Source organism: Chiloscyllium plagiosum, chromosome 29 (genome assembly GCF_004010195.1).
Source record: "Chiloscyllium plagiosum isolate BGI_BamShark_2017 chromosome 29, ASM401019v2, whole genome shotgun sequence".
NCBI lineage: Eukaryota > Metazoa > Chordata > Chondrichthyes > Orectolobiformes > Hemiscylliidae > Chiloscyllium > Chiloscyllium plagiosum.
In genome coordinates, this window is record NC_057738.1 from 10,397,523 (window position 1) to 10,420,260 (window position 22,738).

A 22,738-nucleotide genomic window follows, 5' to 3' on the forward strand; every position below is an offset into this window, starting at 1 on the left:
GGCATTTGGATGGGAATATGAATAGGATGGGTTTGGAGGGATATGGGCCGGGTGCTGACAGGTGGGACTAGATTGGGTTGGGGTATCTGGTCGGCATGGACAGGTTGGACCGAAGAGTCTATTTCCGTGCTGTACATCTCTATAACTCTATGACTGTGGCACCATGATACAAGAAGCCATTCAAGTGAGGAAAGTAGCAAGGAGTATAGTATTCATAGGAGAAAGTGAGGACTGCAGATGCTGGAGATCAGAGCTGAAAATGTGTTGCTGGAAAAGCGCAGCAGGTCAGGCAGCATCCAAGGAACAGGAGAATCAACAGTTCGGGCATAAACCCGAAGAAGCCTTCCTGAAGAAGGGCTTATGCCCGAAACGTCGATTCTCCTGTTCCTTGGATGCTGCCTGACCTGCTGCGCATTTCCAGCAACACATTTTCAGTATAGTATTCATAGTAGATAATATAGTGAAGGAGACTTAATTCTGTTTTCTGTAACAAAGAGTGAGAGATCAGGTAGCTGTGTTTCCTGCCCAGTGTCAGAGTTTGGAATATTTTGATCAGGGCTGGAAAGGAATGTGTAGTGAGAGGTGAAGGGTGGTCAACGTTGGAGCTAACGACCTAGGGAGAACCAGGAAGTAGATTCTGTACAGAGGGGATATGAAGAACCAGGGATGAAATTTAAAAAGCGGAAACTCAAAGGTTATATAATAACTTGAGTTGCATGCAAGCTGACATTTTAGTTCATAATGTCTCGAACATTGTGGGAGAAGTGGATTCCTGATCGTGGGCCATTGAAGGCAGTATGAAGAGAGGTGGGTGCTATACTGTTGAGATGATCTATACCTGAAACGTGCTAGGATAAATTTTTTTTGTGAATCGCATAACTCTGGATGTGGAAAGGATTTTAATCTAAGTAGTGGTCGCAAGGGATCAATTGTGGAAAGATCTAATAAATCAAGGAGTCGAGTCAAGGTAAGAAAGAAAGAAAAATAGCTATATGGGAAAGAAGGGTCAGTGGAATGGGGCAGTGAGGATGGGGGGACAAAACTGAAAAATACATCAATAGTTAGGGCAATGTTACAAAGATAGCTAAAGGACAAAGCTTAAGGCTCCTGTCTGTACATTGCATATGTAATAGAGTAAAGTGAATGAATTGGTAGTTCACGTTGATGTAAATAAATACAATGTGATAGCCATTATGGAGACATAGCTACAGGGGGTAATGGGTCGGGTCCTGAATATTGAAGGGTATATGACATTCAAGAAAAATAGAAAGCTAGATAAACTTTGAGCACTGTTAACTCGAGAATGGCATTTGTGCAAAAGTTGGAGATTAGCTTGATTCAGGAGATCAGAATATAGAATTTGATATTGGGCGGAGATCAGCAATACTAGGTTAAAGAATCATTGTGGGACTGGTCTAAAGGCTTTAACAGTAGCCATAATGGAGGACAAAGCATACAAGAAGAAACATTGGATACTTGTGATAAAGGGCAGTAAGTAACATCGGTGACTTTAAGTTACATATAAACTTGACAGTTGTAGCTGAGATGAAGATTTCATAGAATGTTTTAGTTTCTTAGAGGAGCATGTTTTGGAACTCACCAGGGAGCAAGTTATATTAGATTTGATATTGTGCAATGTGACAGGATTAAGTAATAGCCTCCAAGTCAAGGCATCTGTAGGTATCAATGGCTACAATCAGTTTGGAAGGGAGATTCAGGATTACTACTTTAAACATAAGTAAGAGAAACCAAAGGGCCATGAAACTGAGCTGGCTTAAATGGACTGGTATATAGGGTATTGCTAGATCAATAGAGATATAGTGGTAGACCTAATAAGGAAGCATTTTAGTATAAGTTCTTTTCGACAGGTAGAAAGAAAATCAAAAGAAAAGAAAATCTAAATTCTAATTATCATCGTGGTCAATTAAAGATGTTAGGTAAATAATTTAATTTGAGGAAAAGACAGACAACTGCACAAAGGTGAGTGCATATCAAATGATTTGTCAGAACATAAAGAACAGCAGTAAATGATTAATTCCTTCCTCCTGATTAATCTTTTAGAGTGGAAGCAAGCTAGAAATATAAAATTGGGAAAGCAAGAATTTCTACAGGTATTTTAAAAATAAAAGGAGTAAGCAATTCGAGCATTAGGTATCTAAAGAGTGAGAATGGGGTGTTGGTATTGGATAGTAAGAAAATGAATGAAATAATAAACAAATATTTTGCTTCTGTTTTCACTGTGGAGATTAAAAAATGTTCCTGACAGAGCTGTAATTTCGGGTGTGGAATTGGGAGGGGGGGGATCTTGGTGAAATTACAATCATGAGGAATGTGGTGGAAAATTGTCAGGTTCAAATGAACTTCTTAGGCTCTTACAACAGGTTGGTAAGGAGGTAGTAGATGTGTTGGTGTTAATTTTCCAACATTCTCTTGATTCAGTTCTGTCAGACTGGCATATGTAAGCACGCTATTCAAGAAGGAAGAGAGGCAGAAATGGAAACTCTAGGCCAGTAAGCTTGACATTTGACACAGGAAGATGTTTAAATCAATTGTTTAAGGGGTTTATGGCTGGGCACTTAGAAACATTCAAGGTAATCGGGGAAGTCAGCTGGGCTTACCGAGATAGTGAAAAGTATTGTTTTGCGTGCTACCCAGCCAAATCATGGAGATGGTGAGTACTGCAGATACTGGAAAGTCAGGACTGATGAAAGGCTCTGACCTGAAATGTCGACTCCCCTGTTTGTCAGATGCTGCTTGACCTGCTGTGCTTTTTCCAGCTCCCCACTTCTTCACTCCAGACAAATCATATCTAATATAAGTGCATTAGAGTATTAGAACAGAATGCAGAATGTAGTGTTACAGTTACAGAGAGCGTGTGGGGAAAGATCAACTCCACTATATGACGGGATGATTCATAAGTCTGATAAAAATGGAGAACAGGTTGTTTTTTGAATCTGGTAAGTGTTTTCAAAATTTTGTACCTTCTGTCTGATGGAAAAATCTGGAAGAGAGTATAATTAGGGCGGGAGGGTTTTTTTTATTATATTAGCCATTTTCCCAAGGCAGCAGCAATCATAGACAAAGTCAGTGGAAGGAAGGCTGGTTTCATGATGGACTCTGCTGCATTGGCAATTCTCTGTAATTCCTTGCAGTCTTGGGCAGAGCAGTTGCCGTACTAAGTTGTGATGCATCCAGATTGGATGCTTTCTATGGTGCATCTATTATAAATAAAATTGGTGTTCTTTTGAAGGAGTGATGTACTAATAGATAAAGAGGTGCTTGTGGGTGTACTTGGATTTCAGAAAGTATTTGATAAGATGCAGAAAGTAAAAGCTGATGCTGTAAAGGATAGAGATCACCATGGATGCAATATCGTCTGGCTAGCAGAAAGCAGTGTATGCATAAATGATTGGCAGGATATGATGACTGGAATCCCATAGGGGGCGATGCTGGGGCATCAGTATTTTACAATTTAGTCAATGACTTAGAGGGGTGCAAAGGCACAATGGCTAAATTTACAGACAGCATCACGATAGTTCTAAGTTGTGAAAAGGCCAAGAAGTTGCAAATGGGTATAGATAGACTGAGTGACTGAGCAAAAATTCTTTCAGTTGGACTGTATGTGAAAATGTGCAATTCACTTTGGCAGGAAGAATGAGAAAGCAGACAATTACTTAAATGGGAAATGACTGCAGAATTCTGAGGTGCAGAGGGATTTGTGTATTCTCATGCATGTACCACAAAAGGTTAGTCTCTGGTATAGCATGCCATCAAGAAGGCTAATGGATGCTGTCCTTTATCATAAGGGAAATTGAACTTAAGTGAGGGTGTTATGCTTTACAAAGCAGAGGTGAGACCACATCGCTTAATTTTTTTGATGTTTTTATTTAAGGAAGGCTGTAGGTCAATTGGAAGTGATTCAAAAGAGGTTTATTAGATTGATACCGAATGAGTGGGTTGGCTTTTGAGGACAGACTGGGCCTGCTTGCCCTGGAAGTTAGAGAGAGGTGACTTGACAGAAGTGTATAATAACCTGAACATAAAAGTAGTCGAGGAAATGATTATTCCTCATCTAGATTAGTTCAGAACCAAGGGACACCATTTTAAAATAAGAGATTCACCCTTCCAGGACAGAGATGAGGAGAAATATTTTTTCACTGAGTGCCTTGAACTCTGTGCCTTGGAAGGTGGTGGAGATGGTGTCATTAAGTATTTAGAAGACTAGGTGAATACATTTTTGTTAGGCAGAGGAATAGTTTTATCAGGAGTAGCTCGGAATGTGGAATTTGAAACACTATCCATGATCTTATTGAATGGTACAGCAGGTTTAAAGGGCTGAATAGTCAATTTCTGTTTCTATTTCGTATAGAGTCATTCAGCACAGAAACAGCTCATCCATGCTGATCAGATATCCCAATCTGACCAGATATCCCAATCTGACCTAGTCCCATTTGCCAGCATTTGGTCCGTATCCCTCTGAGCCCTTCCTATTCATATACCCATTCAGATGTCTTTTAAATGAATGTTCGTGTATTGTGATTTTTGTGTTGGGCTGTAAAGGGTATCACATCTACTGAAGTACTTTTTAAAGTATAATTGTTCTTGTAAAGTGGCCACATACAGTAGCCGACTTGTGCTCAGCAAGTTCCCACTGACAGAAATAGGATAAAGGATTAGTGCATTTGCTTTACTGCTGGCATTTGGTGATAGAATATTACCAATAAGGTTTTCTGGAAAGAAAAGAATTATCTTTTTGGATGGTTCATGTTTTCTGAATCCAGATCAAAATTTTTAAAATGTTTGTGGGTCGCGTTTTACTGGGCTTTGTTTAGATACGAGCTTAATCACTATAGTTACAGTCTATACTTAATGAGGCCTGTTGCGGAGATTAACACTGCTTGAATATCTCGCAACACTGAGCTGGTATATCAACATGTTACACCACAGGGCAGCTGGATTCAGATCTATGGTTTCTATGTAGTGAATTTCTGAACTTAATTGGAACATATGTGAAAATGATAAACTGTTTCCCACAAAGAAGGAAGCAAGCAAGTGTTGATATCTCTGGGTTCATGTGCATCTAATTTTGACTGGGGACTCTGTTGCTTTACCATCTGCTGAACCTGTCAGTGATGCAAACTTTGGTGATCCCTTGAAGGATGGAGAAAAAAGCTGACAAGTGAAGATAATCCAAAGTTTTACTTGAATTCAGTGTTTTCTTCTGAGTAAGCTATTTGCTTCAATAGGAAGCTTTGCATCTGTATCACATTTTATCTTGTATTAGGTAATTTTTTTGTTGTTGGGAAAACCCTGAAAGAAATGTGCCTCTAACAAGGCTGTTCAAGTACTAAAAGCGATAAAAGGTTTGAGAGGTACTGTTTATGTGATGAGTGATGGTACAGGATTCTGGGAAAACGCCCTGCTTTTCCTGAACAAAATGTAACAGACTTTTTTTTAACTCTGACAAGTAGATGGAGACACTTGGCTAAGATTGGAGTCCCAATTTGATAAACTGTATACAATTTGACTCCATAACCTTCTGAATTGGAAGACAAATTTCTCACTTAACCGTCCTGATGACTTTCAATTTTGCGCAGAATATAGTTGTTTCAAGGAGACTAATATATTGTAATTGTATGGTTTGATATTAATAATAACAATTTAGATTTAACTTTTTTATTTTATCTATTTTGTCACCAAAATGCTAACCTTAATTAAGAGTTTCCTAACTGTATACTATCTCTTATTGCTGCAGATGGTCAGACAGCCCATAAAAGAAGAATCTTAACTTTATAATAATTGTTAGCAATTATGAAGTGAACTGTTGTAATTGTTGTGGAGAAATCTTTTTCTGATTCAAAAAAAGAATTAAAAAGGTGTTACATTACCTTTAGTTCAGTGTGACTATATTGTACTTTTGAGTTGCAAAATAGGTTGTCAATTGGCATAACTGGCTTACTTAAAATCCAGGAACCACAAATTTGCACATTCAAGATGTTTGACTTGATGTAAAGCCAGATGAAACTAAGCTGGGTGGGTCGCACACATGATCATTCAGTTAGGTTCAGTCTTTGGTGTTCTGCCAAAACAGGTGTTCTGGGTTCAAGTTCATACCTCGGTTTTCTGCAGTTATGCGAGCGAGAAAATTGTTGATTGATTAAAAACGCTGTCATGCTATGGAAGAACCTTCAAAATTCTTTGTGTTTTCTGACAGGTACTGTACCTCAGGCCAAATCCAGTGACCTAATTCAGTAGAAAAATGGAGTCTTCCAGTAAAGTCCACCAACACCCAGTGATTACAACAGGTTTGTCTGTGGATGCGGAATTGGCTGTGGACCCACTGGTGACATGCAAGCTCTGCCTTTGTGAATACCCTCTTGATGGAATGACCACTCTGGAGCAATGCAACTGTTTTTTCTGCACCATGGTCAGTATGCTCAGCAAGGCTTTGTAACTAGTGGGTTTATTAGAATTGAAGCTAAGTGGAAGCTTTAAGTGATATCCCTATAATTTTGATTCGGTTGGAATGATTCAACTTTGCCTTTTAAACAGTAGGTCATCAATAATACCACACATGTCCACACTTGTATTCCCGAGACTTAATATTTTTGTGCTGTCTTGGCTGACCTTCCATATTCCAAACTCATTAGGTGCATCTCAAACTCCAAGCAGACACTGGTGCAAGTTCGAATACAGGCACTCATCATAACTACGCTCATTAATCTATGACGGCTCCCGATCAACTGAAGCCGCATTTAATTTTAAAGAGATTCTCATTTAGGTTCACCCATTTAAATGGAGAATCAATGGCCTAGTGGTGTTATCACTAGATTATAAATCCAGAAACTCAGCTAATGTTCTGGGGACTTGGGTTTGAATCCTGCGATGGCGTATGGTGGAATTTGAATTCATTAAAGAATATCTAGAATTAGGAATCTGCTGATGACCACGAAACCGCTATCAATTGTCAGAAAAATTAATCTGGCTCACTAATGTCCTTCAGGGAAGGAAATCTGCCATCCTCGCCTACATGTGACTCCAGACCCACAGCAATGTGGTTGGTTCTCATCTGCCCTCTGAAATGGCCTAGCAAGCCTCTCAGTTGTATCAATTGCTACAAGATCTCAGCAAAGAAATGAAACTGGACAAACCACCTGGCATCGGCTTAGGCACAAGAAAAGACAATGGCAGAAACAGCCCTGTTGGGGCCTGTGGATGCGGAAGTCCCCCTTGGGGCAAGTGCCAACGTTGGAAGAGCAAGAGCCTGACACAGACATACTCACTGAATCATTCCTGACAGACAATGTCTCAGACTCAGAAATGTCCTGTCCCACCGGCAGGACAGTCCCAGTAGAGGTGGCGGCACAGTAGTATACAGTCAGAAGAGAATTGCCCTTGGAGTCCTCGACATCGATTTGGGACCTCATGAAGTCTCAAGGCTTCCGGTTAAATGTGGGCAAGGAAATCTTCTGCTGATTACCATGGACCATCCTCCCTTGGCTGATAAATCAGTACTCTTCCATGTTGAACAATGCTTGGAGGTGACATTGAGGGTGGTAAGAGCACAAGATATACTCTGGGGAATTTCAATGCCCATCACCAAGAGTGGCTTGGTGGCAGCATTACTGAGCTGGTCAGGTCCTAAAGGACATTCTGCTAGACTGAGTCTGCGGTGGGTGGTGATGAAGTAATTGAAAGGGAAAAGCATACACGACCTCATTCTTTTCAATCTGCCAGCTGAAGGTGTATCTGTACATAACAAGATAAAAGTGGCCACCACGCAGTCCTTGTGGAGACAAAGTCTCACCTTCACATTGAGAATAATCTCTATTATGTTGTCTGGCAGTATCATCGTGCTAAATGGGACAGACCTTGAACACATCATGCGTCTCAAGACGGGGCATCCATAAAGTGCTGTGGATGATCAACAGCAGCAGATTGCACTCCAGCACAATTTGTAACCCCCCCCCCCCCACTCAACTATTACCATCAAGCCAGAGGATCAACCCTGGCTCAATAGAGTATGCAGGAGCAGCACCAGGCATACCTATAAGTGAGGTGTCAACCTGTTGAAGCTACCAAATAGGACTACTTGCATACCAAACTTCATAGGTAGATAGAAGTAAATGATCCCACAATCAACAGATCAAATTCAAGCTTTGCAGTCCTGCCACACCACTCATTAATGGTGGTGGGCACTGGAAAAGGAGGATGCACAAATACCCCAACCTCAATAATGGAAATGCCCAAACATCATTGCAAAAGATAAAGTTGAAGCATTCACTTCAATCTTCAGCCAGAACTGCCAGGTGGATGATCCATCTCCAATGGTCCCCAACATTTCAGTCACCAGTATTCAGCCAATTCAATTCATTTCATTTCATGTAATAGCAAGAAACAATTGGAGGCGCTGAATGTTGCAAAGGCTATGGGCCCTAACAACATGCCTGTGAGTGGATTTAAAAAATAATTGCTCCATGGCCAGACATCAATTCCTATTTCTCTACAAGTACCCTAACAAGTACACCTACATATACCCAAGAGTGCTATCATCCTCCAACATATGCAATCCCCAATTCCTTCATTCGACTTTTAGTCAACATGCATTCAATTATCTAGTCTTAATTCCAGAAACTTCCTCTCCAAAGCATTCTGTTCCTCTCTCTTTAAAATTTGAATAAAAACCAGTCTGTTTTGATCATATGCTTGCTAACCTGTCCTATAATGTGTCTTCCTTTGGTTTGGTGTCAGTTATTATTTCATTTTGTTCCTGTGAGGTGTTTTGGATAAGGTTTTGCTTCATTGTTGAGAAACTAAAACAGCGCAAGATTTCCTCACTTTCACTCCTAGATTTAGATTCAGTTTCTCTTTGAGCACTGGGGATAAACCGTAAATAATCTGAAGAAAATGCTGTAAATGTGCAGTAATTGACTCAGCATCTGTGAATGTTTGAACCCTTCTTTAGAACCCTTATCAGATGAAATAAAATGACCATCATGTTTGAAGAAAGTTGATTTTTCTCATAGAATCCAATCACTTGAGTTGCTTAATAATATTCTGCTGATTAAGTTGCAAATTGACATTCTGATTGAGTATTTTAATGCAGTATTCAGTACTACCCAATCCAGAGATTGTAATCAGTATCTTTAAGTATTGCCTTCAGCTAACTTTGGATTTCATTAGAATATCACATTGAACGATAAAGTCCAGGGTTCACTAATTGAATAAATATGCTGGTGCTCTGTGACACAAAGTAACAGGTATACTTGTGTTTTTTTTTTCAAATTATGCTTTGATTCATCAGTGCTTAATGCGCTATGTGGAACTGATGATCAGAGAAGGTTGTGGATCTCCTATCACATGCCCAGAGCTTGGATGTCCTAAAAATGGGGTCTTGCAGGATACAGAGGTAAAAATGCTTTCAACATTATAGTTTAATAGAATCCATACTTCCTAACAACCTGCTTCTGACATAAATTTTTTAAACTGATTTTAAATTTGCAATATATATAGTTTTCAGAACTATCACAAAAAGCCTACAACCAACTTTTAACTTAGAATGCGCAAAATTTCTGATGTTCCAAGCAATGTTTTTCTCTCCCATCTTCTGTCTAGGTCTTTAATTGCTCTCAGCACCTTGCCCATTTCTCCGGTTTTGAGCAATGTTTTCTGTAAGGAAAATATGCTGACATGATTCCAATGGAAAATAGAAGTGGCACTCGTATGAAATCTTACCCACTCCTTTGAGACCTGGAGTCAAATTTGCACATTGGAATCGGAAAGTGGGAGGATTTTGGGTTCAGGAGTTCACTGCTGATGTGAGTGTCACAGGGCAGGATTTTAGTGACTCAAGAAACTCCCTAGTTGGTGGACATGGGGAGGTGGGAAGTGGGCCACGTTCTAGCCTGAATTAACAGCCTTCACTGTGGCTGTGTTCTGCATGTGGTGCTTATTCTTTTGTTTAAAGAAAGAGGATCTTCATGTTGAGTAACTTGAGCTCAGACCAGAGATAGGGTAGGTAAGAGGTGAAGTTGCCATAGTCTTACCGGACCAAAGGACTGCTCCCTCAATATTTAGGTAGGTAAGTAGGTATGTAGAGAGAGAGAGCCAACTAGTGTAGGAAAAGGATGATTACTCAAATGTGACTACATTTCACGACTTTTTTAATCCAAATGTTCACGTTTTCTGTATTGAATGATGCATTACTGCTATCCATATTCCCATCAGATTGGTGTGGGTCATTTTTAAGAGAGCTGTAATGACCACCTGGCCCCATGAACATTTTGGATCAGCAGATGAGCTCAGACCAAGCCTCCTAGTTAGAGGCTTCCCCCATCAGCACCTGCTGTCCACCCAGCCTTGGGGAAATTTATGTGTTAGGAATAAACCAATTTTTTTTTTATCATCTTGTCTCCTTTTCGTCTTGACTCAACAAAACTCCAGCCTTGGCCACAGCTTGCTTCTCTTTTCAAGTAGAATATTTTGCATTGCATTTCAAGGGGGTGAATAGCAATCTTTCAATAAAAAAGATGGGATTAGTAAGAGTCAGACAATCATTGAAATACTTAGTGATTTCCTAAGGAAGTGACTTTGAATGTTGAAAGGCCTACATGAGTAGTGACATGTCACCATGTCTGATCCACATTATTGTGAGTTGGATTCTTGAGGTACCCAACTGATTGCAGTAGAATAATTTCATTTTTTTTTTTGGACAAGGAGAAGGAAATCTGGGGGTGGAATCATATGGACACAACCATGTGCTTCCTAGTGTCATGCTTGAGTTAAATCTTGCTTGCTTTCTGGGAAGCTATTTGCCTGTTGATAGCGTGGTAAGAGATTCAGAATAAAAGGTTGGTTTGAAATAAAATTTTTTGGGGCTAATTTTGGTACTCCACTACTAATGTGATGTTTGCTACCAGACTCTGAAAAGAAGGTCCTGTTATTACTGTACATGAACCTTCATTCATGGGATCAAACATGAGTCTTTAGAAAAGGGTAGAGTGCTTGCAGTGCATTTGGTTGACTGCTGGATACTCCATTACTTTTAGCCTGATGAAGAATCTGATAAATTCACTGAGTGCATTCTGAACCAAGGCTGCTGCGATAGACTATTTGACTTGCCCTGTTATTTTCATTTTTGGCTACTTTGATAGCCAACTATTTTGCATTATGTCAGAATTTTCATATCAGATTGGTGCCATTGGTTGTGCCTGCAATTAACTAATGCCAAAATCTTGCTTCATGTTAGTGTGCAGGGAAGGGGCCTCACAATACTGGTCTGACTGTTTATTTGCTTCTGAAGATTTCGTCTCATGTCTTTACAACCTATCAAAGAACAAAAACGTTTTGAATTCAATGAAGTAAAAATGTTAGAATCAAAAAAGAAAATGCATGGTTGATGACTAGCATTTGAAACTTTAAGGGAGCAACATCCATTTGTTAGTCTGCTGGAATTCTGAGCCCTATTGGTGCTTGGAAGGCAGATTTTCTTCCATTTTGCTCCTGAGACTGAAAGGCAATGTCTGGAAAAATCCCAATCCTGACACTGACCTCCATTCAGGAGAAACTGCCCAGAAACCACCAGATTTATGCTCAACTGGGGGAGTGGAAGAGTGATGTGAGGCCTGCAGAACTCTGGAGTCAGTCACAGGAGCTTTCAAGTGCTGAGGTGAGTTGGTTAGATGGTCCAACTCTGTGCTTTGGAATTTGTTTCCCAGTTATAATAAAATTAGTAAGGTTTTCCGGTCCTCACTTCCAGACTCCCCATGGCCCATTCAAACCACCTCATTGCCCCCTGAGCTGGTGGTTCCATGTATTAGACCAGATGCCATGTCCTACAGTTTTCCTTATTAATTGCCTGTGTGGGACTTTTTTTATTGAAATGCTCTTGAAGATACAGATACATTACATCCAATGGTAGCATCTTAGCTATTGTATCCTCAAAAGCTTACAACATGGTAACATGATTTTGTCTTCATAATCTATATTGGATGAGCCTGATCCTCGTGTCCAGTCATCACATTCTTTGTAACAGATTTTCCCAAATGTTAGGCTAACTGGTCTGTACTTCCGTTTTCTTCCTCCATCCTTTCTGGAATACTGGGGTTACAGTGCAACTTTTCAGTCTGTAGGAACATTTCCAGAATCTGTAGAATTTTAGAAGCAGACCACCACCGGATCCACTCTCCCTACAGTTACCTCTTTCATCACACTGGGATATAGACTGTTAGGACTGAAAGAATTATCAGCGTTCAGCTCTGATAACCTCTGCAGTACTGCTTTGTTAATAACACTAGTATTTTTTGGTTCCTCATTTTTGCTCATACCTTGGTTCCGTAGTATCCCTGGGAGTTTTTCTTTCAACTTCCTCTGTGACAACTTCCTCTGTGACAACAGAAACAAAGTTGTTTAGTTTCACTCCAATTTCCTTATTTCACATTATTAATTCTCCGAACTCTGCTTGTAATGGGCCCATATTTGTCTTTGCTAATCTTTCCCTTTTCACCTCATGATAATTTAGAACTTTTTTTTGTTGTGAAAACTGGATCTTTTGAAAGTTTTAATTCCTAGTAGTGAACCCAGGGAGATAGTGAGAAAAGAGATCAATCTGAGACTGGTGCAGTTGGGAAGAGGAGCATGTCAAACAGTCAGGGCAGGCAGGAACAAAGCAGAGAATGAGGTAGAACTGAGAAATTAAACTACCTTTATGTCAATGCGAGAGGCCTAACAGGGAAGATAGATGAACTCAGGGCATGGTTAGGAACATGGTATTAGAAGATCATTGTAATTACAGAGAGGTGGTTCAGGAGTGGCAGTGTAATGTTCCAGGGTATAGATACTGTAGAAAGAATAGAAGAAGGGGGAGGAGAGGAGGGGAGTGATGTTTTTGATTAGGGATAACATTGTGACTGTACTTGGTGAGGGTATTCCTGGAAGTATGTCTGGGGAAGTCATTTGGGTGGAACTGAGAAATAAGAAAGAAGTGATCACTTAATTGGGATTGTACTCTAGATATCCTCCTCTCCTCCTCCCCCCCACCCCCCACCAATAGTCAGTGGGAAATTGTGAAACAAATTTGTAAGGAGATCTCCATTATCTGTAAAAATAATAGGTTGATAATGGTAGGGCATTTTACCTTTCCAAACATTGACTGGGATGTCATAGTGTTAAGGGATGGAGATGGATTTAGGTGTGCACGAGAAAATTTGTTGATTAAGTATGTAGATGTACCTACTAGAGAAGGTGCAAAACATGACCACCTCTTGGGAAATAAGACAGGGCAGGTGACTGAGGTGTCAGTGAGGGAGCACTTTGGGGCCAGCGACCATAATTCTATTAGTTTTAAATAGTGCTGGAAAAGGATAGGCCAGATCCAAAAGTTAAAGCTGTAAATTGGGGGGAGGCTAACTTTGACGGTATTAGGCAAGAACTTTCAAAAGTTGACTGGTGTGGATATTTACAGGTAAAGAGATGGTAGGAAAATGGGAAGCCTTCAAAAATGAGATAATGAGAGTCCAGAGATAGTATATTCCTATTAGGGTAAAGGGCAAGGCTGGTAAGTATGGGGAATACTGGATGACTAGAAAAATTGAGGTTTTTGGTCTAGAAAAGGTAGGAAGCATATGTCAGCAATAGACAGCAGGGATAGAGTGAATCCCTAGAACAGTATAAAGGCAGTAGGAGTATACTTAAGAGGGAAATCAGGAGGACAAAAAAGGGACATGAAAGAGCTTTGGCAAATAGGGTTAAGGAGAATCCAAAAGAGTAACTAGGGAGAGAATAGGGCCCCTTAAAGATCAGCAAGGCATCAGCAAGGGAGTCTAAAACCAGAGGACATATGTTTAAGGTGAAAGGGGAAAGATTTAAAAGGGATCTGAGGGGCAACGTTTGCACGCAGAGGGTGGTGCGTGTATGGAATGAGCTGCCAGAGGAGGCTGGTAAAATTCCACCATTTAAAAGACATCTGGATGGGTATGTGAATAGGACGGGTTTAGAGGGATATGGGCCAAGTGCTGGCAAATGAGACTAGATTTATTTAGGAATGGATGAGTTGGACTGAAGGGTCTGTTTCTATGCTGTACTTGTCTTTGACTCTATGTGGCTGGAATTTGAGTAATGCTGACATCCCAGAACCTGACGTCTTCCTCCTCCTCTTTCTTCTAGGCATACTGGCACACTAACAAAGACAGCTAGAGGCTTGCCAGAAGCTCTAGTTAAGATTCTACAGTAGGCACAGACAGATAACCTTTCAGAGTGTTTCATGGCTAGCTAAGACACCTAACGCAACACGTAAACACCAACATTTACACACTAGTGAGGTACCTGAAATTAGTTGCATTCTGAAAATCAACTGGAAGCTATATTCTCCGATTAATAATTTATAATCTATTGTAGAGCTGATCAGTAGCATGCTAGAGATTTTGAAAATGGCAGTTGAGTCCACAGTGCAAAATGAAGGTCTTGCACTTGTTTACTAAATAGATCACTACATAATTTCTGTCAGCTGTGCTGGTTCCTGACTCAAAATGGTACTGGGTGCAACTCTGATGCAGAACAATATGGTGTAACATTGATCTAATTTTCTTGGTTGTAGTACATGTTGTCAATTATAACAAACATGTCCTTTGAAATTTTCATGGTCATTTCAGCATTTGAGGGTTGAAATTTACTTTTACTTAATATTTATCCCAAATTATAAGAAAATGTAATACAAGCTGTCTTGATTCTTAGCAGTCGAATAAAGGCTCACTTCCATCATACTTGACCAGACATTACTGGGGTTGGAAATGGAAATGTTGTCAATATCTTGCAGGTCAGGTAGAATCTGTGATGAGAGAAATGCATGCCCCTGACCTCTGTACTTTCCACATTTCATGTCATTAGTTTGGATTTCCAGTATTTTGTTTGTGTATATTACTGGAGATGGTATGACTCAGTGCTCCCATAGGTTTCTGCCAACTTCTGTACTGTCTCAGACCCACCCTGTTCCCAAGCTCTTCAATCTGTCAACTAGGAAACTGGCTTAAACAAATATGGGATGATTCCTTAAGCAGTAGGAAACTTGATGAATGTTCATATGACTTCAGATGTTTTTCTGATTTTTTTTCATTGTTAGTGAGTCGTTGTGCTGCATCTAGTTGAACTTCCAATATGAGTATTGCTTCTGAATATGAGATTACTTGGAAGTTAGACTGCTGAGGAGCACATATAAAATGAAAGGCCAATTTATGTTGGCAATAGTTAAATGCCAGCTGCTCGAGAGCCCATATTGATAAGAGAGATTTTACTTCTATCAAATCAGCAATCTTTTTACTTTTATATTAAAAAAATCATACCCAGACTTTCAACCAGCCAGAGGTGTAAGACAAAAGGGCACTTGCTATAGAAACATAGTCTCCACTGGCTCTCTAAGAACAATCCAGTTAGTTTCACTCTTTTGCCTGGTAAAGCCAGGATGCAACATTGCTCTTTTCAAAGCTTGTAGTAAATAGTTTAACTCCCATATTCTTGTCCTTTGATGGCACGCATTTCCCAGTTGTAGCTAGTTATTGGGAGTCATTCCTCAATAATTTGACATCAGAATTTCATATATTACATGGATGTTAGATTCTACTTCTGAATGGAAGCCGAACTTTTTGTTTTCCTCTGTTTTAGAATAGCATACTAAAAAACAATTGTTCAAAAGGATTGGCATATATATATAAAATGATGCAGCATAGTTGATTATTCATCCTGTTGTGTCGAGAAGAGAGCTATTCAATTAGTCCCTCTGCTGTCACAATGCTGACTCATTTTTGCTTTGTTATACACTTCTTCAATAGTGAGAAAGCTTTTAGAAATCATAATTTTGGGACAAAATAAGCAACAATTTTAGCAATGTCTTTGGAGAGAAAGCAGAGTTAATGTTTCAAGTCCAGTGACCTCCCGATGTCAAGCATTCACAGTTCTTTGGTTTATTTTAGTTATTGTGGCGAGAGTAGATTAATTAAGGAAAGCCTCTCAGATTTGTTAAGAGGGAAACTGTGTTTAATCAACTTGTTTGAGTTTTTGGTGAGGTAATAGAATTGATAGATGAGGTGTGATGGTTGTCTATATGGACAAAAGGCATTTGATCAAATGTTATATAGCTGGGATCTGCTGGAAAAGCACAGCAGGTCAGGCAGCATCCAAGGAGCAGGAGAGTCGATGTTTTGTACATTAGCCTTTCATCAGGAATGTGGGTCAGGGGGTGGTGGCAGAAGGGAGCTGAGAGATATATAGGAGGGGTTTGGGGCTGGGAGGAAGGTAGTTTGGAAGGCAATAGGTAGATCCAGGTGGAGGGTGATGGTGATAGGTTGGAGCAGATAGGTGGGAAGGAAGATTGACAGGTGGGACAGTTCAAGAGGGCAGAGCCGAGTTGGAGGGCTGGATCTGGGATGAGGTCGAGGGAGGGGAGATAAGGAAACTGGTGAAATTGACGTTGATGCCATGTAGTTGGACGGTCCCAAGGTGGAAGATAAGGCGTTCTTCCTCCAGATGTCAAGTGGCTAGGATTTGGCGATGGAGGAGACCCAGGACTTGCATGTCCTTGGTGGAGTGGAAGGGGCAGTTGAAGTGGTCAGCCACAGGGCGGTGGGGTTGTTTGGTGCATGTTTCCCAGAGATGTTCTCTGAAACGTTCCATGAGTTGGCGTCCTGTCTCCCCAAAGTAGAGGAGACTACATCAAGTGCAAATGATACAGTAGGTGAGGTACTTGGATAAGCAGGAAAATCTTTGCCAGATGTGGAAGGATCCTTTGGAGCCTTGGATGAAGGTGAGGTGGGAGGTGTGGGTGCAAGTTTTACACTGTTTGCGGTGGCAAGGGAAGGTGCTGGGATTGGAGGGTGGAACAGACCCGCTACTGTAGCCATGTCTCCTTCCTCAGCGTCTGCCTATGCAAGCGACTTGTCCGCATGGACTCCAGACTACACTCAGACCATCACAGTTTGGACCTGATCAGGACAACCACTACCTATGGCAAATCCAAAGCCTCCAGAAACTGTTCTCCCTCCACCCTCCACCTCCCTTCACCTTCCCTTGCCACAGGAAGAGATGGAAAACCTACCCTCACAGCTCTCCCCTCACCTCTATACAAGGTTCCAAAGGATCCTTCCACATCTGGCAAAGATTTTCTTGCATATCCAAACACCTCATCTACTGTGTCCTTTGCTCTTGATGTCTACTTTTGGGTCTACTCCAAGCCTGTTCAGCTGTTGAACTCAATATGGCCTGTTCCAAAGATGCTCAAATGTGCTGAACTCCAGAGGGGAAGTGAGGGTGATTGCCATTGACATCAAGGCAACATTTGACTAGAAACAATATCAAAATGGCCTAACAAAACTGGAATAGATGGGAATTGAGGAGGAAACACTGCATTTTGAAATCATACTGAGCACAAAGGAAGATGGTTCTACATGTTGATCGATCATTTCAGCTTCAGGGCGTCATTGCAGTTCTTCCTGTAGCTGCTTCATCAGGGACCTTATCTGCACCATGTGGTCAAAGTGTGGGCCTTTGCTGCTTGTAGCACGATTCCTCCAGTTATTGAAGCAGTCCATATTCACATGCAGCATAATCTAGACCACATTCAGGTTCGGCTAACAATTGATAAATAACGCAGACACACCATACAAATACCAAGCAATGAATACCTCCAACAAGATAGAAACAAAGGCTTACACCTTGATATTCAATAGCATTTCTTGTGCTGAATCCCTCACTGTCAACATCCTAGGGGTTACCATTGACCAGAAACTGATTTGGACCAGCCACATAAATAATATGACTACAAGAGAAGGTTAGAGGCACGAGGTTCTGTGGTGAGTAGCTCACCCTCTGTCTCCTCAAAGCTTAAACACCATTTACAAGGTATAAACACCTGTAATTTGGCAAAATGCTTTTTTTAACCTGGACGAGTTCATCTCCATAAGCGTCTTGAGTATTGATACCATCCAGTGCAAAGCAGCCTGAAAGATTTGACACCGCATCTAACATCTTCAATATTCACTCCCTCTAAATACAATGGTAGCAGTTTATACCATTACAAGATGTATTGCAACATACACATATACCAACACTTCTTAAACCGTGCCTTCTGAACTCATGGCTTCAAACATCTAGCAGGACAAAGGTAGCAGACACATGGGAGCCTCACTACTTACAAATCTCCTTCCAAGCCACTCACCAACTTAACTTGGAAATATATTACTGTTATTTTGCTGTGTCAAAATCCTGGAATTTTCTCTGGGCCAACACTGGTGTTTATTCACCCCAGAGGTGCAGTGGTTCAAGACAGCAGCTCACCAATACCTCTCCAGGACAGTGAGAATGGGCAGTGAATATTGGTTGAGCCAGCATGGCCACCTCCTGTGAATGAAAATCAAATCATTGCAAATGCAATACTACTTTTAATACAGGAACTCTCTATTCAAAGTCAATTCAGTTAATTTTGAATCATTTTAAACAAAAATATTGGCATTTGTTTATTAAAAGACATTAATACTGGGAGTTTGTTTGCTGTTGTTTTGTCACAGACTTCCTGTTCTGTGGCCTGCTGATTTCTAGGACCTTTGACCCATGCTTCAACTATTGTACAGTCCTGCCCTTCCCTTAGCCTTCCTACAGTTCCTGTCCCTGTCCTCTATCTTCTTCATCAGAAGGTCTGCCGTTAGATATAGCTTGGTCAATTTACCATCATCAGGCCAATATAATATTAATGATTTTTGTATGTGCTTTTTGATTACATTTCGATTAAAAATTGTTCTGGCTGTTCTTTTATTTATGAATGTAGACATTTAGGGATGTACACCATTTTGATTTCGTGCTTTTGAAAGTTTTTTTTTTCTCTGCTGAGAAAGGCCCTGAAGTTTAACTCTATGATGTTCCTTGCATACTATGAGATCTTATTGCACAAGTTATTTGAGCTAGGAGTGCACAGTGTTGCAATCACGTAGTACAGTATGTAAATTCAGTATATTGTTTCCGAGCAAGAATTGTTTGAAGAAGACTAACTCTAGTTTTAATATTGAATCATAGATTCCCATAGAAATATTTTAACCCCTGGTTCAAAGCTGTTGAGTTCTTTACATTCCTTACTTTGATTCCAACCTAAGTAAGGATACATTGAACAGTGGTTCTGTGTGAGAAACATTTTCCTGTCCTCAGTCCAAGGACACTGAAGCCAATGCTATTTGTATAACTACACTGGACCAACTCAGCAAACTAAGTACAAGCCAGCAATTGAACCTGGGGCTGCTAGTTCTGCATGTGTTAACAGACAAAAAGTGTGGCGCTGGAAAAGCACAGCAGGTCAGGCAGCATCCAAGGAGCAGATGAATCGATGTTTCATCCATATGCCCTTCACCAGGAACCAGCTATTACTCTCTGGTCAAAGAATCATAACAATAAAGAAGGCACTTAGGCTGCCATGTCTGTATAGGCTCTTCAAATGAGCAGTTCACCTCGTTCCATTCCCCTGCCTTCTCACTGTAGACCTTTAGTTATTTTTCAGATAATAATTCAATTCCCTTTTGAATACCTTAATTGTCTCTGATTCCACCACACTCAGTCTCAGGGTCGTGCATTCTAGATATCAAAACGCTTGCTGTGGGGGGGGAAAAAGAAAATTTCCTGTCACTGTTGCTTCTTTTGCAAAATTACCATAGATCTGTGCCCTCTGATCCTTGATCCTTCTGTAAGTACTGTATAACGTGTTTCTCTTTAACTACTCCACTGAGAACCTTCATGATTTGATTTACCTCTATCAATCTCCCTTCTCCAAGGAAAAACAGTCCCACTTCTCCGATCTGTCTACTTAATAAAATTCCTCTTCACTGGAACCATTCTCCACGAATATTTTCTGCACCCTATCTGGTGCCTTCACATCCTTCCTAAATGTGATGTCTGGAACGAGGTGCAATACTCCAGTTGAGGCCAAGCATACGAGTTAAGTAAGACTTCATTGCTTTTGTATTCTATAACCCAATTGATAAAGCCCAAGATGCTCTATGTTTTATCAATTGCTCTAGATCTGTCTTGTCACAATAATGTGGAGGTACCATCCACAGGCATAACTTCTGAACATATACAAACTGGTGTTTCTGCTTTTGTACCCTCTTTAGGGTTACTCCTTTATTTTATATTGTGTCTTATACTTCATATTTTATATTGGTTCTTCCTACCATAATGAATCACTTTTTTACTTTCTGGTGACTTCCTTCAGCTATTTTATACAGAGAAAAGTTGTCAAATGCAGTTTTTTTTAGTTTGAAGATGTGAATCAATTCTCGTTATTATCTTTTAGCAAGAATTAGCTAGTGTTTAGTAATCTGCTGTGAATTTTGGAGTAAAGGTCAGTATCACTCGTTTCTCTGCCTGTCTCTCTTGGTTAACTACTGCCTCTGAATGCAACCTTGGAAGGTGGTGAGGTAAATATGATGAAGTCACATGGTTACTGGGGGATAAACAAACAGGTAGATCTTTCTAATGCTTGATAATTGCTGACAAATTAAGCCTATTTATTCGAAGAAATGTATGAGGTAAAAGCTACTTGTTGACTTTATTTATAATATGCCTTGCTAGGATTGGTTATAACTTAGAAAATCAGCTTCTATTGCCCACTCCTAGCTACTGTTGAGAAGACGTCAGTGAGCTTTCTATAATCAGTGTGGTGAAGGAGCTTCCACTAGATAGGCACTTCCATGATTTTGATCCAACGACAATGAAGGATTAGCAATATATTTTGAAGCCACGATTTGTGACTTACTGGAAACTTGCATCTGTTCCTTTTGTCTTTCTGGTTTGTAAAGGTCACAAACTTAAATCTGGGAGTATACACTAAACTGAGATGAACACAGTTGGAGCAGGAGAAAAAGAACCTTGAGATTATTAAATTTGATTCACTCCTTCATTTTAATTGAAATGGACTGTAGTGATTTGTAACTAACATCTGCCATTATGGAAAATGTTTCAAATATGTATTATGCAATTTATTCTTCTTACGTGGGCAGAGATGGGATTACTAAAAGGAAAATAGATATTAGCAAAAAGTCAGGTTTTCCCATCAAATGGGAGTGTGCTTACCCTCAGATGTTCCTGACAGCGTCAGGGATCCGGGTTCGATTCCAGCCTTCGGCGACTGTCTGTGTGGACATTCTCCCAGTGTCTGTGTGGGTTTCCTCCGGGTACTCTCGTTTCCTCCCACAGTCCAAAGCTGTGCAGGTTAGGTTAATTGGCCATGCTACATTGCCCATAGTTTTCAGGGATGTGTAGGTTAGGTGCATTAGTCAGGGGAAATGTCAGAGTAATAGTTTAGGGGAATGGGTCTGGGTGGGTTGTTCTTCGGAGGGACAGTGTGAACTTGTTGGACCAAATAGCCCGTTGCCCCGCTGTAGGGATTCTGTGATTCTTAAAAAAAAAAGAAATCTATGATGTTTTCAGCTGGTTTTAACTTTGTCAATGCTAAATGCAAATAAAGTGCTGCAAAGCAGCTGCATCAGTGGCTTTGCTGAGTAATTCAGCGAGTAGCCAAATGACAGTAAAGCCACAGAGGTCCAGCTGTGATTCAGGGTCACACACCAAGCTGACTAGTCTCAGCCAGAGTGATGATACTATTGGGGATTTTAATTACTCTAATGGTAAATAACTGCTGCTTTCTTTCACAGTTTCTGTCTGCACATATTAAACAGTCTGTTGAGGATCACTGTTATACTTCAGACATGAAGATTTGGTACTTAGTTGAGGTGTAGCAGGGCAACTAATACGCATGCATCCGAGATCAGTGGGGGTCTGGATTGGAAATGCAGGTGCTCAGGGAAGTACTTCTCGAGATCATTCTATGATGTGCTTGTCTGTTCCCCTTCCCTGCTGCCCAGTTTTATCTCCTAATGGCTGGTGTTTGGACACAGCAACAGAAATGGTTTCATTGCTCAACAGTGTTCTCAGTCACTAACAACAATTGGCAGAAGTAAAGTGCAAAGGCGTATTTTGGGTGTTTATCTGTATAAGTAAATATTTATGGCTTTTGTTATTTTCAGAAAGAAAAATTCCGGTTTTGTTTAACTTGTTTTGTTTTATATTTGTTTCAGATTGCATGTTTGGTTCCAGCTGATGTGCTTCAGCTGTACCAGCAACTGAAATTTGAACAAGGTGTGCAACGTTTTTATATGCAACAGCATGATGTATTGGTATTCTCCACTGGGGCTGCATTTGCTTCTGACTCTCAACTATTGCAAAGCAATATTCGCATAATCAGTGCATCAGCTGGAGATGTCAATGTGCTTTTGTGTTTTACATGGTTACAGATGCAAATCTTTCATATCTTTAATATCTTCAACAACTAGCTGATCTAGCTTAATTGTGCTTTGCCTTGTCGCACCTAAATTTTGCTTGACTTCTGATTCTTCAGACATTTTTCTGCACTTGCTTTGTTACCTTCTCAAATACATTGCATACTGCTCAATAGGATAATGCAGACTCATTTCCTCTTCAGTCCCAGATGCAAGGTAAAATGTGTGCAAATTGTTTGTTTGGTTGTTTGTGTTAAGACATGATTTACATGTATCAAGACAGGCCAAAAGAACTCTTATCAAGTTTCTACTTCAATCAGAAGAATGAATGGAACCATAAAATGAGAAAAGACATGTATCAACCTAAATATTTTTTTTTCCACAGTCTTGTGCACCACTGGTATTATCACAAACTCTACCCCAACTACTTAATG

The 22,738-nt window shown here is 40.3% G+C and overlaps 1 protein-coding gene across 2 annotated transcripts in view; it reads left to right on the plus strand.

The window, feature by feature from the left end:
- LOC122564373 (E3 ubiquitin-protein ligase RNF144B-like) overlaps window positions 1-22,738 on the plus strand; it is an 83,142-nt gene that overhangs the window by 38,053 nt on the left and 22,351 nt on the right. For both annotated transcript variants that reach the window (XM_043719154.1, XM_043719155.1), the window contains exons 2-4: window positions 6,215-6,427; window positions 9,305-9,409; window positions 22,104-22,164. In XM_043719154.1, the coding sequence (XP_043575089.1) occupies window positions 6,260-6,427; window positions 9,305-9,409; window positions 22,104-22,164 (334 nt within the window). In that variant the 5' untranslated portion in view covers window positions 6,215-6,259. The remainder of the gene's footprint in view (window positions 1-6,214; window positions 6,428-9,304; window positions 9,410-22,103; window positions 22,165-22,738) is intronic.